The sequence below is a fragment of the Crassostrea angulata genome, chromosome 7, assembly GCF_025612915.1.
Source record: "Crassostrea angulata isolate pt1a10 chromosome 7, ASM2561291v2, whole genome shotgun sequence".
NCBI lineage: Eukaryota > Metazoa > Mollusca > Bivalvia > Ostreida > Ostreidae > Magallana > Magallana angulata.
The window spans coordinates 37,048,204-37,064,185 of record NC_069117.1 but is presented as its reverse complement, the minus strand read 5'-3'; the positions used below and the strand labels follow the sequence as shown (position 1 = coordinate 37,064,185).

Below are 15,982 nucleotides of genomic sequence, written 5' to 3'. Positions count from 1 at the left end.
ACACCCCACATGTTGTTGCAAAACTTTAGTAAGACTCTGAAGTTAGGTGTAAATTTTTGATTCCCTAACTCGCTTTCTTTTTGTGTTCCGTTGTCAATTATGTAATTATGTGTCATATAATTTGAAAAAGACGTTATTTACCTTCATCAGAGTCATATATGTAGTAAATGCCTTCCCATTCTTTGTAGAACATGACATCTACTAGACCTCCCACCAATGAAGGCATGGGAAACAAGTGGAAGGAACCGCTACGGAGTTCAGACTTAAGACTGCATGTAGGACCAATGAAGAGAAACGCTAAATTGTAGTAGTCCACGTACGACTGAAGAGTCGGTAAGTGACAGGTGCGACTCACCGCTATAATGCCTAGCAGCCAATTATTCTTTCGATCTTCTTCCTGAACTAGAAGAAAACATGAGATAAAATTAAAAAAAATCATTAATAATTAATCGAGCAAACCTGGCGCTTTATCCACTTGTAATGATATTTTAGTTGATTTTCATTTTAATTCAAAAGTTCTTCCTTCTATAGTACAAACATTGCATCCAATAGGATTAAATGACTATTGATTTCTTTATATTTTTATTCAAAAAAACCAAATCTAAATGCGTGTTCTAAAAGTAATCTTACTGCGGACAGACATTTTTATCATATCTTATGAAATATGATTCAGCAAAAGCATAAAAAATGAATACCTTTCATATAAAATATCTATTGAAACAGAAATCTGGTTAGTCATTATTATACTTAATTGTAACATACCCTTATTAAATCAAAATAGACTAATATAATTGTGAATGAATTTGATATATAACATGTGGAAGACAATATATAACATAAGAATAACAGTTTTGAATATTTTATAACAACATCTGATCAGAGTAATCGGAGAATGTATTTAAATAAATGGTAAAAGCACGCGATCAAATTCTGTCAGCGAAATTGTCTAGGTCCTCTGCATCATAGCTATAAAAACAGGAGTCCCACATTGCATGAAAGGAAACTGGTTCTCAAAATGCATGCAGTTAAATGTCAGCAAAGAATTTCAAGGGACCAAAGTAAAAACTACCTTATAGCCGTAATTCGTTACACATTTATTGCGAATTTGTAAGAAATTTTATAGCGAATTTGTTGTAAAATAATCAGCTGACAATATTTCAAACTATATCGTAAGTTATCAAATCAATATAACTGTCATTTACAAAAGTAGTCAATGTTACCTCTTCTTTTCAATTCAAAAAAATATAAAATACTCAAAATCATATATCCTACGATACTCAAATTATCTTAAATGAAATTTGATTTGAAAAATTATCGTTTTATTATAAATGATGAATTTCGTTCAAATTTTGCCAGCGGGGGTATAAAAATTACTTCGTTGTAGCATGTAAATTCGCTATGTCCGGTTTCTTATGTTCGAGTTTTTTTTTTCAGCAGAATATTATAATATTTCAAGGTGCTATTACTTTTAATTCTAAAAAGGCAAGGCAAGTTCAGGTGATAGTCATTAAAAAGAACAGCGCCCTTATATACAATATGTACGTATGATAATTATGTTATGTACTTTCCTACGACCAGATTTGCTAACATGTAAAATAATGCTGTTGACATTGTTGATAAACCAATACCTGCTTTTCCTACAGCTAGACTGTCGGTAAAGTTGACTTCCAAATCGTAAAAATCAACATCGTGTAGAGTGCTATTTCGGAAGATTCCCAGCTCGTTATCGGTGTTTAGGTCAAAGAATACAACTGGAAAGAACAAGGTTCATAAACAAACGTAGATTTTATAAATTATAAAGCAATTAATTTAAGAGAGAATGCAACCATAAAATTCGGCAACTCTTTACGAGTTCCTTGTCGGTCCATCGTACAGAAGCAATTCAAATAAAGAAATTAAAATTAGAAAGTGCTCTCATTTTGACGATATTGGCAGTAAACTCAATCTTATACGTTTGGTGGTAACGTGAATAGTCTATCTTTTAGGGAAAGACGTTAATATTTATCGATCGAGGCCAAATTCAATTGAGACATTCGAAGCTGCTCCTAATGGTTCTAGGAATGTGAGGATCAATAGAATTCCTCTATCTACCGCACCACATCAGTTTTATGAACAGTGCTTAATGCTTAGGATGAACTTGGTTGTTCATAGAAAAAGCAGACAATAGCGATGCTAGATATCTAATAAAAGAACAGATAAGATTTTAAAAGATACAATATTATGTTGTAGAAACTTATAAACGTTTTTTATTTAAAGTAAATATTTTATACGAGTTTCTATTTTAAGAAATGTCATTTTGATGATTTGCAAAAATTCTTACCGATTTTTTTACTCACTGTCGCGGAAACCTGAAAAGAACAGCACGTCAACAGAATTAGGTAAACGAACCAGCGCGCCATTTTCTCCTTATGATGTAATGCACGTGTTTGGGTATGACGGAATGCGATTAGATTGCAACCCTTCTACATTTCCGGTCTCGGTGATTACAGAATCGCACAAAAAATCGGTCGATGAAACAGAACCACGTGGTCTGAAAAGCTTCTGTAGAATATTGCAATTCTAACACCATCAACCATTGAGATATTTTTCCCAAACTAAAAAGTATATAAATGCCACTTCAATACGGATCTCTATTGATTTTTCTAATACCGTTTTGCCATTTTTTGGATGGTTAAGATGGGGCAAATGTCTGTGTGGAACTGAAATCAAATTAAAATCGAGGGGAACATTGATAAAGATTTTTTTTACAATATGTTTTATTAGAAATTCATTATACATTCTACATTTATACATTCTACATTTCTACATTTTATCCGTGAAGTAAATAAACATGTATTCTATTTCATCGATTTTGATGGACGGTAACAAGTTGATTTCGAGCTATAGATTCGTTTCCTCTATCCTTAAAAAATTACGAACCCCCCCCCCCCCCCCCTCCAGCAATCTAAAAATTTACACCTCTTGCCAAACGATATTATTTTTTGGCTTCATTGAAAGAGAATGAATTGAAAATAATTTCATTTAAGTTCATCATCAAATTATTATGCCGGTATTTAGAATTAAACACGTTCATTTTTTTTGCAAAAATTGTATCACTTAATCTAAAATTGAAATTATCATTTTTAATTTGTATTTGTGTAAGTGTAAAAATCATATCTCCACTTGGAGATAATCGTTATTAAATACCATTGCTTCTAATTCTATTCGTATAACTAAAGTATACATGTACATATATTGTTATTTTAATTGATTACTTGTATAATTTGTCAAATGTGTTACCTCTCTTAATGTATCATGCTTATATCATACCTATATCGTACTTATATCATACTTACGGCGACAAAGGCACTTCTCTACAGCTTTAGGAATATTTGTGCAGAGAACATAACAACCCACAAGTCCTTAGAATTCCTTGGACAGCAAAAGATGGCATACGTCATCATAATTCACAAAGTTTTGTATTTTTAAACAATTACATGTTACGACCACCGGTTATTTGTTCGTAACGATTAACCAATTGGATGTCATAATTTTCACTTTAAGTCATGAAAATTCTTGAGTAAGAAGACAATTTGTTATAAAGAAAAAACTTTTTTGCATATAGAATATCAATATTTATATTTAGAAATGTTTAAAAGATATATTCCAATAACAATATCTTGCGATTTTCGTTTAATATATCATGGGCTCTTATTGATTGATGTTTAGCAAATTGCTTTATCATACTGTACAACGTCTATGAAAATGTAATTCCTCCTGGAAGCTTTAACTCACATAATGTCAACTTTCGTCGCTACAATAACTAGTATTCAGTTCATATTTTAATTTTACCAAGTGAGCAATGCTGATTTAGCGATTCATCTTGTTTTTATTGAATACACAACGTCACAATACCTCGTTTCTATTTATATTTATTAAACAGTCTACAACTTCAAATACAGTATTTTCTTTATGACATATAGTTTTTGCATGGAATGACCTGTCATGTCAACTATATACATATGAACAAATGTTATAAAATTGTCTTCTAAAACTACAACAACCAATGCAAAAGTCCTTCAACTTTGATTTATTTTCTTTATATCTTAAACATTATTGTTTCTCGGTCCTGAATCATAGATACGAAAAAACATCTTAAACTCAAAACTCTGCAATATTGCTTGCACGAATGGACAAAACTGATGCACACGTGTAAAAAAATAGACAGTAACAATTTCATAAAGCCGTTAAATTAAACTTGGGTATGCGTTTGGAGGTCAGCATAAGGTTCGAAACCCGGGAGTTGATTTGGACCTGCATATGTGTACTGAAAAGAATAGAAACCTTGTTAAAGCTTTCTCATCAATATACAATTGAAATTCTATGTGCTGTTTAAATGCAATCAAAACCCTCCTCTTTCAACTCTAAATACATGTATAAAAAAAACAAGACAGAAGGAAATACTGTTATCAAAAAAAGTTTTATATAAAACATAAATACAGTGTATGCAAGGTTTACATCTCTTTAATAATGATTGCAGCAGCGTACACATTCTGTAATGTATATATACCGAGGGGTTGTTTTTCTTTAGGGGAGTTGTCTGTCCGGTAGTGGAGTCAATGGATCCCCTGAATGACATGCGAGCTTTGCACTTCAGCATGGACCCAAAAGTTGTCTGAAAAAAAAAGATTGTTTTAGTTGTAGTAAACAAAGAAAATTTCTACACTGGCACACATACATTTTAGTACTCTATTTCAATATTATACATGGTTCTGAGTACTGTGTTTATAAGAAGGTTAAAAAAAACCATTTCATTATTAAAATTCAGCCATTTATACTTGATTTATTGATTAACATTCTATTAATGCTGAAAATCATAATTATATATATATATATATATATATATATATATATATATATATATATATATATATATATATATATATATATATATATATATGCGATTAGTCAACAAAATGGGATATACTTTTGATTTTCTTGAATCTACAATTGTCTTGTACAGAAACTCGACACCCGCTACAACTATTGATATGATAAGTCCACACGACAGAATGTAAAATATTCCAGCGACGTTTTTTAGATTCAACGATGCTTGTGACCCATCCTGCAATATCAAAGATTGTTCGCTGATTAATTAAATAAGTCGGCATGTAATTCATAATAATTATACACTTTTGATATCTATACATTTTTTGAAATTGTTACATATATGAAAAAGTTGACCGTCATTTAAATGAATGACCATTCTGGGTTCTATTATTTCAGTTCACATCATTTAAAACCAAACAAAGAAGGATGCTCCAGAGTTGCTCTAGAGTAAAGAAATGACGAAAACCATGGATGACAGTGTATATTTACGTCAGGACTCTCCTGGGGACATTGGGACATGTCATCAAACCACCTCTTTTTTATTTGAGCCAGTTCTCCGGATTCACGTAACGCCAAGACAGCCAGGGTCAACGTGTCCCTATTGAAGAACAAAGACCAGATGTAAGCTCCCAGGTGTTAGATCATTGTAGATGCTGAAAGAAACTGAATCACTCCACTAACTTAGAAAAGGCGAATTATTGTTACATTACTGTATATGACATTAAAATGGTTTATACATATATTTCTTTGAACATTTTAGCCTTATAAAAGGAAGGTATTAACTTTAATATCGAGTTCGGAGGGGTTGCGATGCCATATCCTTTAGAGTCAAGGTTAGAACCAATTTTCATCGTATCGCAAGGTAGCCTTAGGTTAGTATATTCATTTGTTGTCGACTCAAGCAGAAACGCATATAGACCATTGGACTCCCTGACTTTCTTTTTACCAAGTTCCGTGGAATTCACAAACACATCTGGGACAGAATTCATGTATGCAAACATTCTCTCATACAGAGGAAATTTGGATTTCTGAAAAATAAGAAATGCTATTCAGATAATTTCAGATAATGGTAAAACTCAAGTCACTCAGCTGAAATTACATAAAGCATTAAAAATAGGAGAGAATAGAGTAGATGCGTTTCAAAGATTTCAAAGAAATTACATTGAAAAAGCTATACGTTGATCCATCTTTCAGAGCACCGTACTGAATCTTGGTTTGCTTGGCCAAGTCTTCAACAGAATTAATTGGCGTATTCATTCTGTCCACTGTCAGGAAGGCGGCCAGGTTCGCCGTGTAAGATGAAATGATGATCAATGTAAAGAACCACCACACACTACCTACAATCCTTCCTGACACTGCTCTGAAAACAGGAGGCACCAGGCATAAACATATACCTGAAAACCCTAACTTTGAAAAATTGCTATAAACTAATGAAGCAAATTTCAAGTTTTTGAATGCAAAAGGCAATCTTAATGACGTATGTAGTAAAATCATTGATCATTATGACAAAGATGTCGGAAAACCTTACATATTACAAACTTGTAAATGACACTTACGAAGGTGAGATGTCGCACCCCTGTTGCATAAAAGCACCCAGTGCATACCAGAGACTATTGGAAATTGTGAAGTCATTGGTTATGTTTGTGTTATCCACCTTCCATTCTGCGGGGCTAAACCTACTCACAAGGAACAATACCACACTCACACCGACGTAAGCAAACAAAATACACATCCATATCTCGGAGGACAGAGGCTCCATGAATGAGAAGATATGGGCTCCTTTATCCACGGGCTTTTTTATGATAATGCTTATTCCTAGATTTAAAAACGGTTTGGTAAAGTCCACGACCTTTTCCCTGTCTGACGTGATTGTTATCGGAGCAACAGCCATTTGCACTTTCTACAATAAAGTAAAATGCTGCGTTATGACCATCACGATACCATTTTTTCCCCTTTCCTTTTTTTATTGTTTTCTTTTGAAAATGGCAGTTAATCTGAATAAATTCAATGTATGTGGTATAAAATCATTGTTTATCAATTGAGTTTCGGTAAAAGAAAATTTCATTTTAATGTATTTAGCATAGGAGAAATTAGATAAAATACATTTTTTAAAAATAAGACACCTTTTCTAGAAGTTCGCCTATCATCCCATTCCATGATTTGTCTGCTAGTTCCGCTCCATACATGCCATCCTGTACCAGACAAATATCATACGTCATGTTTATTTTTTCAGCGACCTTTTGAGCTAGGTCTATACAGAATCCCAGGAAATAGTGCGTCCCGCAAACACGCGATCCGTTATCACGAAGTTTCTTCACCTCATCGCTATACTCAGGTTTGATCATGGCATAAGGTTCTTCCTGGTCAAATAAATAAGTTTTACAAGTATATTGAACAGGTATTGTAAGGCCTAGTTCTACATATATCGTTTCCAACTTCAACAGACTTTCCTTGAAAGGAAGAAAGTTTGAAATGAATAAGAATAAAATAATTTTTTAAAAACTGCTGGTCACTTACAGCGATTGTAGTTATATTTATTTTAATTTCTTTTGGCACCTTGGTTTTTCTGATTGGTTGTCTAGTGTGTTCCGACTTGTGTATTCGCAAGCGGCTACCTTTAAATGGGACTGGACTCCATTCCCCATCCTGAAAATTTTGAATGAAGATAATTAATCATTATAGGACTAATTGCTTTCACACCTTTTATATTGGTATCCTCTCAATTTACCACGCCTTACTTTTGCAAGCTCTTTTTCCTTATATGTCTCCATCACTTGAAGTTCAAAATTTCTTCTTCGACCAAAGTTATCAAATTCTATGTGCCCACTGAGGCCCTTGATTTTAGTCTGAAATTTTAAAAGAAAATACACCGTCATTTAACTTTCGGCCTCCATTTTCCTTAATCTTGCACTTTACTGTTTTTAGACTTGAAAAAGTTTATTTCCAGATCGCGTATATATATATATATATCTATATATATATCTATATATATATATATATATATATATATATATATATATATATATATGCATGTATATATATATATACCAATATATAGCTTCTGAAGATTTTAAAATGAAAGCGCTTAAGCTATATTGAACGTTTTTCCCGTTAATAAGGCTATTGGCCCTGATAATATCAGTCATAGAATGTTGAAATATACAAAATTTTCCATTTCAAAACCTTTATGTATGCTTTTTAACAAATCACTTGTTGAAAATTCATTTCCAAATTATTGGAAAATAGCTCATGTTCTACCGCTCTTTAAGAAAGATGATCCATCTGTTGCAAGTAACTACAGACCGGTATCCCTGCTAAGCTGTGTCAGCAAAATTATGGAAAGGATCATTTTTAAGCACGTTTATAATTTCTTTCACGAAAATAATTTATTCTATAAATACCAGGCAGGTTTTTTGCCTGGCCATTCCACGGTTTTCCAACTATTAGAGACATATCATAGCATTGTCAAAAGTATAGAAGATGGGAAAATGTGTTGTATGATTTTTTGTGATTTGTCTAAAGCTTTTGACAGGGTGTGGCACGAAGCCCTAATTTTTAAACTTCAAACTTATGGTATAAGTGGGCATCTTTTACAATGGTTTAAAAGTTACTTAAGTGATAGAACACAAAGGGTAATGTACAAAAACAAGTTATCATCAACGTTATGTATCAATGCTGGTGTTCCACAAGGGTCAGTATTAGGACCACTTTTATTTCTTATTTACATTAATGATGTAGCAACGAATATGTTATCATTTTGTAGACTTTATGCTGATGATAATTCATTACAGCATTGTGATTTATATACTAAAAACATTGAAATTGTATTGAACCATGATCTGAAAATTCTCAGCGATTGGTCTGACAAGTGGTTATTGAAATTTAATCCGTCTAAAACAAAAGCTGTTTTTTTCACTAAGAAACATGTAGAAGAATTTCCTAAGTTATTTTTTCAAGGGTGTCAACTGGACTATGTTTCAACCCACAGACATCTTGGTTTACTTTTTTCTAATGATTTAAGTTGGTCTCAATATATTAATAATATATTAAACAGTGCATACAAAAAATTAGGACTTTTGAAAAAACTTAAGTTTACTCTAGGTAGAACAAATTTATCAAAAATGTATATCACGTTTATTAGACCAGTTCTTGAATATGCTTCTGTAGTATGGGACGGTTGCAATATGTTTGACATGGAGAGATTAGAAAAAGTTCAATTAAGTGCTGCAAGGATTGTTACTGGTTTACCCATTTTAGCATCTACAGATTCTCTCTACACAGAAACTGGCTGGGAATCTCTGGTCAGTCGACGAAATAAGGCTAAATTAATAACCATGTTTAAAATTCATACAAATCAAGTACCTGAGTACTTGAGCAATATTATTCCTCCCGTAACAAAAAATGTCTCAATATATCACACAAGAAATAGCGAAAATTATAGTGTTCCAATCAGCAGATTAGAACTTTACAAAAAATCTTTTGTACCTGACACCATTCGGAAATGGAATTCTCTCAAATTAGAAGTTAGGGAAGCAACGTCTCTCAACATATTCAAGAAAAACATTACTGAAAGTATTCCTCAACCTCCAAAATATTTTTCATTTGGTAAACGCACTATTAATATTTTACATACCAAGTTGAGACACAACTGTATTTTGAATTATGATCTGTATAGAAGAAACATTATTGAATCACCCAATTGTATTTGTGGTCAAAAGGAGGATGTTTATCACTTTTTCTTTGTATGCAAGAATTATGTAAATGCAAGAAACAATCTTTTTGAATTACTTTTTAATAGGCTTGATGAAACAATTTTAATCAACTCACATTTGCTTCTTTGGGGTAGTGACAATTTGTCTTACAATACAAACTGCTTTATTTTTTCAGCAGTTCAAAAGTTCATTAATGAGTCTGGAAGATTTAATAATTAAATTCCTTTTTGCTTTTGCTTTCTATACTGTACATTAACGTTATCTACTATATATTTGCAATTACTTTGTAAATGTATGTCCATGAATTTAATTATTATAAAGTCAATAACTATAAGTAACATGTAATATTACATGTACTATGACAATTGTATATATTGTATGTATTATCATTAGGAGAGGAACTTGTAAGTTGCAAGAACTTGTTTCCGATCCTTTTGTGTTACTTACACAATAAAATATGTTCAAATCATTGAACGTTTTTCGTGTTTTCTTATTTAATTTTTATATATATATATATATATATATATATATATATATATATATATATATATATATATATATATATATATATATATAAAAACGAATAAGTCCTTGGTATAGGTAAAGATATAGAAAAATGTTTTCAGTAGACGATAACACAATAATCCATTTCTTTCAAATTTAATCCAGAGCGCTTTCGCCTGATCGGCTCTTCAGTGGATTTCAAATTTGAAATCCACTGAAGAGCCGATCAGGCGAAAGCGCTCTGGATTAAATTTGAAAGAAATGGATTATTGTGTTATCGTCTACTGAAAACATTTTTCTATATATATATATATATATATATATATATATATATATATATATATATATATATATATATATATATATATATATATATATATATATATATATATATAAGAACACCTTTCTCAGATCCTCTGTGAATACCTCCCGGTTCCTAGTAAGAGTTACAGTTTTATTGTTGTGTCGACAAGAGAGCTTCTGGTCACTGGCATGCTTATTGCGAAACCTTTGCGATGAATTTTTGTATGTGGAATCAAAGAAATCGAGGGCATCGCTCAGTAATGCATGCGTGGGCTAAAAAAGATTTCAAGTATCATATGTGATCAAATACAAAAACTAATTAAAGGTGTTTACATACTGTAACCTTTCAATATCACGATTCAAAATTGCTCATACAAATAGACTACAAACTCAGCTGTTCAACATTCATGCATTCGTTCTTTAGTTTTTATTTTATTTTGAATAAATTGTTTTTAATTCATATGATATTTTCTTACGTTAATTTTGTTTGTGTTAAATGTGTCAAACCACTCTCTTTCCTTCATCACGTCTTTCGACCAAAGCTTAAATCCAGTAAAGTTGGCCCCTTTTAAAATCACAGTTTCATTCAACTGAGATATTCCCTGAAAGAATATATGAATAGTAACCTTTTTTGTGTTTAAAATTTTTGCTATCTTATAATTTTAATCAACTTTACAATACAGTCGTACTTGAAGGATATACTTACCAATCTTGTCAAAAGAAAATGAAATCGGTTCATTACAACTTGTGGTGTCTTTGTCTATAAAAAGTAAATGAGCGATTCTTGTAAAAATGATACTGTTTCGGTTCTATATGCTCATTAATTAAGATAATCCAATACTTTATCACTGTTTAAATGTTTTCAAGAGACAATAATTCAATAAGTTAAGAGTACCAGTAATTCAATGGTCCTTTGAACTTTCTTGAACGGTAAATCAAGAAGGATCCGCAACTCTGAGTCATCATGTTTGTAAAATTGAAGGATTTTTTCATAACATGATTGTGCATTTGGAATTCTCAGGAAAATAATGTCTAGCTGGGGCGATTTCTGTGCATTGATAATGTTAAGGATATGTTGTAGTCTCAGCAAGCCTGATAATATAAAACCAAGGATGTAACCCTTGTTCAAATAGTCAATGATAAAGTTAAAGTTAAAAAAGTTTCTACAATCCAATGAAGTTAACAAATACATTTGTAAAGAATAAATAGAATTCATAAAGTTTCGCTAAACCTTCGTCTGTATCGTAAATATAGAACACTCTATGCCATTGTTTATATATGACAATATCTAGAAGTCCTTGGATGAAGACTGGTGTGAGGAAAAATTGAAAGGAATCGCTGGTGACGTCATCCGGAATTGGCGCACTGCTGATGAGTAAGAATGGTACTTGAAACGTGTCGCTGTATGACTGAATAGTGGCCAACGCACATTTTTCACAGACACCTATTATCCCAATGACATCATTCTCCAGTTGTGAACAAACTGAAAAAAAATGACAAAATTTATAAATATATGCAACAAATAGCACTTTCCATAAGTATGATAAAAATCAAGGTTAGTTTTAGTTCGGTAAAAAATAAACTACATGTATTTAAACAAAGTCAAAATTAAAACCATCAAAAAGAAGGAAAATATAAGCCTGATAAGTGATTTGTATTTACTAGTGTGTGTTTCCTATTTTTTTTTATTTCTTTTAAAGTATGAAGTTCTATGAATCATTTACTTAAAATTAGATTTTAAAATCGCTGTGAAAAATCAGTAGACCAATCGGTAAATGGGAGACGCGCGCAGAGTTAATTATGGTGGTATAATTCCCAATGGATCCTCTCCGCTATATTGCCAAGCTTCGCTCGTTTTCCAGCACATTCTCGGTGTAAATAAATCAATTTTCACATTGATATCTTCTTCAATTTTAGTTTCCATGGAAACGAATTTCTTGATTCCCTGTAGGAGAACGTAATTTGGTTAGAGATGATAATGGTCTATGGAACCTTGCGTCGCCGTGCTGTAGATCTAGTAAAACCATAGTCGTTTTATTCAAATAATTGCCTATTTCATCAGCTCCAATAAGTATGTTGTTTGTTAGAGGAGGCAAATGGATTTTAGTGTAGTTAAATGATACCCCTGATCAGCATGACGATTAATTAAATCGCCGATAATTAAGCTGAAAGTATGTTGTTTCCAAAGGTCCATCAAAACGTAAAACAATTTCAGATACAGTCTCCAGTTAGAAAAACATTTTTTTTTATGTAATATGCCTTCACATTACATTCGATTAAAACTACTTATTTTGTAATTGTTTAACAAGATTCTTGAATAAGATTTCATACATAAATTAGAGGCTAATTAAAACATATTTTGGATATGTTTATCTCACTAATTAATATATTGGTGTATAGTACTAGTATTCCATATTCCATTACTATTCCCATCTGTTATACATATAAGCTAATAACAGGTGTATTTTTAAAATAACATCATACATTTAAAAAACACAAATAAAAGCATAAGAACAGGTAGATGATATATTGTTTCACCCCATTTTTTCAAATGCTTATTAAAAGGTTTTTATACCAAAAATATTCATGTTCATGCACCCTTTTATAATTTCTAAAACCATTATCTGGTAAAGAATTTCAAAAATAAATAGAATTTCAATACAGTTTATTCTAAATAGGCAGCATCAATCGCTTAGGTAGCAAGGGGTATTTTCGTAAAATTGAGAGTTACTGTGCCTGAAGGCTTATGAGTGTTGCTAAAATTATAAAATGATTTTTGGGAGCTGATTTTAATCAACTCTCCTATGCAGTTACTCTGGTAAACAGAAAGTGAACCAGTGTTTGGACAAAAGCTCAAATATTCACCGCTAACAAGACTTAGTACTTTTAAGTACTCTAAAATAATCGATAATTTCGATGTTTTGTAATCAGAAGCATTGTTTCTCAAGGAAACTTATTTATAAATACCTTGAAAATTGTAAGTTTTTTAAATGGTACAATAATTTAGATATTTTGTAGTCGTATGTATTCGTACGACAAAGTTCAAGATTGCTTGGTTATAATTTAAAAAAAAAAATGTTTCGAGTACTAATACACTATGCATCGTTTAGTTTGTAGTTCATCGAGATATTAGAGAAAAATGTGCATAATTATTTAAATATACATATAACTACAAGAAACTAATTGCCATGCAAAATTAAATATCTTTGATTTAAAAACGACCAATATTCAATAAAATAAACTCCAGCCAGTACTATGATTAATGATTATCATTAGTAAGAGGGGATGTCTCTTGTTTAATTTGGGATGCAATATGTAGGCCCCTAATGTTCAGTACATAAGAATCAGAAATAAAATGCAAAACTTCCGGCTATGACTGTTGTGTTGACTCACACAGTAAAATTGCAAGTTACAGACAGGAGGTAAAAACATGAAAAGTAGGTGGATGGGACATAGTTACCTTTACACCGTTAAGTTTCTGACATTTCAAGGTGCAACATACGCATGGTATGGAATGTAAACCCTATGTAGGGAATAAGGTGGAGGAGGTCTAAAAAGCAGAAAAAATCACGAAAAATGGGCGAAATATGAAAGGGTCGAAATTTCAGAAACACCACTTTGTAGAGAGTTTTACATTTTCTCTTCAGAAATTAGTAACCGGCTTTATAAGGAGTAAAATTAAAGGTAGTTGTGCTCAATGGGAACTGGCTACAGTGAATTGTATGAAAAAAAGTCCCCTGCCACCTTAATAATTTAACGTCCGACATATTATGAGTATGAATGGATTACGAAATATTTGTATCATGGAACAAATATGCACAGATTGTGTAGTCTTAGCTCAAAAGCCAGATAAATCTTGTATCTTTTAAGAGCCATGGCCAAGTGGCCTGAATGAAATAGACAGGCCGTTGTCACAATGCTCTTTGACACAACTACCCAAAGTCCAAAGTCTTTTGTTGAAATGGTTCTAATACAGTATTTTCGGGTATTCTTCTAATGTCACAACATTTGCAATGGTGGAAAAATGCATCACTTTTTAAAATATGCATCAGACATTTTTTCGCGAATAAAAAGCTTTTTACAACAAACAATACCGGATAAAGTTCCTGTATATTGAATATTTTGCAATGTTGGTTCGGGGGAAAAAGCGAAAATTAAATAATTGCTAAAATAACAGGATATACATGTACGATATGTTTTCTATTTTGTCTGACAGTACATTATAATGAAGTTTTTTTGAGTAATTGCTTCGGACAACACTGATCTTCAATCATTATGCTTTATACCACAAGTATTCTGAAAGTAATATAATATCGATTTTTATTTAAGTGTTTTCTTTATATCCTGCCCTACGATATCCTCATTTTTACATTTTGCTTAGTTATTTGATAATTATAAATAACTCAGGGTTCAAACGTTGTTAATTCAAAAGTATGAAAAATTTCCAAGATTTCTCTTTTGAAATACCTCCTATCAGGTTTCAACACATGGCTAAAAAATGTTTTGTTCACGGCGATTTTGTACTGCAACAGGCCCAAATCATAACATTTAAAAACTATGCGAGGTATTCCTAGTGACTTCCGAATGGAGAAAAGGTGTCAACATTCTCTTTTATAAATCTCCGTAAGAAATCAGTTTTCGTTCCTGTAAAATTTTCCGTGTGAAAAATTATGATATGTAAATGAAATTATCTTGGAAATTTTTCCCTCCATCTATTTCAATTGCACTAATATCACAGGTATGCGTATTTTTATTAAAAATCGTCCAAACGTGCGGCATAAATATCTTGGGACAGACTTTTATATAGTTTTTCATCTGCTAATTAAACTTGCATTAAAAATTTAAAAAACCGATTTAAGAGGTTTACCTTATGCATATTTGCCTTAGATATTACAATTAAGACCAATGAAAGTGACAATAATTATGTACACTTTTATTTGATAATAAAGTAATAAAAAGAACCCATATAAAAAATTTGATATTTCCTTAGATATTACAATTAAGACCAATGAAAGTGACATTAATTATGTACACTTTTGTTTGATAATAAAGTAATAAAAAGAACCCATATAAAACATTTGATATTCCAATGTAGATATCAATCATATGTTATTTTTTGTGTAGCACAAAAATTAATTTCATGCAAACTTCTGTAATACACTTGCTTTCATTGCTGACGGCGAAGCTGTCGGACAAATCAATAACCTGGCTGATATACCTCGGTCTGTATTTGGTGAAAATTTGCATAGCATCCACTGAATCATGGTCGAAAATTATTCCTGAAAAAAAAATTCAAGAATTCATAAAATCAATTCTATTCATTAAACTGAAAGGATTGCAGTGCAACGATTCATAGCGTATCAGTTTAAAATCTAGATGATTTCAATTTTAACAATTTATTGTATCGACGACTATCATTTATTTGGCAATAGAGATAAAATCAATGTAATAATTTTTTTCTTCAATTATTTCTATTTATGTTGCTCACACTGCTTTAATATTTCAGTTAATAAAACCTTAAATTGTACAATATCTTTGAAATACATTTCAGAAAGGTATAGGTTCTAGTATGGTGTAGAACTACAGGGTGTTTT

General features: G+C 31.5%; 1 protein-coding gene across 1 annotated transcript in view; it reads right to left on the bottom strand.

Moving 5' to 3' along the window:
* Positions 1 to 15,982, bottom strand: part of LOC128157242 (glutamate receptor-like) — a 31,087-nt gene that overhangs the window by 11,953 nt on the left and 3,152 nt on the right. Inside the window, exons 2-19 of the mRNA XM_052819700.1 lie at positions 15,554 to 15,667; positions 11,620 to 11,871; positions 11,284 to 11,480; positions 11,095 to 11,148; positions 10,865 to 10,990; positions 10,488 to 10,661; positions 7,608 to 7,715; positions 7,387 to 7,515; positions 6,993 to 7,229; positions 6,426 to 6,769; positions 6,031 to 6,229; positions 5,653 to 5,897; positions 5,359 to 5,467; positions 4,967 to 5,104; positions 4,550 to 4,654; positions 2,321 to 2,348; positions 1,629 to 1,751; positions 142 to 402 (exon numbers count right to left, since the gene is read on the bottom strand). Of these exons, the coding sequence (XP_052675660.1) occupies positions 142 to 402; positions 1,629 to 1,751; positions 2,321 to 2,348; positions 4,550 to 4,654; positions 4,967 to 5,104; positions 5,359 to 5,467; positions 5,653 to 5,897; positions 6,031 to 6,229; positions 6,426 to 6,769; positions 6,993 to 7,229; positions 7,387 to 7,515; positions 7,608 to 7,715; positions 10,488 to 10,661; positions 10,865 to 10,990; positions 11,095 to 11,148; positions 11,284 to 11,480; positions 11,620 to 11,871; positions 15,554 to 15,667 (2,943 nt within the window). The remainder of the gene's footprint in view (positions 1 to 141; positions 403 to 1,628; positions 1,752 to 2,320; positions 2,349 to 4,549; positions 4,655 to 4,966; positions 5,105 to 5,358; positions 5,468 to 5,652; positions 5,898 to 6,030; positions 6,230 to 6,425; positions 6,770 to 6,992; positions 7,230 to 7,386; positions 7,516 to 7,607; positions 7,716 to 10,487; positions 10,662 to 10,864; positions 10,991 to 11,094; positions 11,149 to 11,283; positions 11,481 to 11,619; positions 11,872 to 15,553; positions 15,668 to 15,982) is intronic.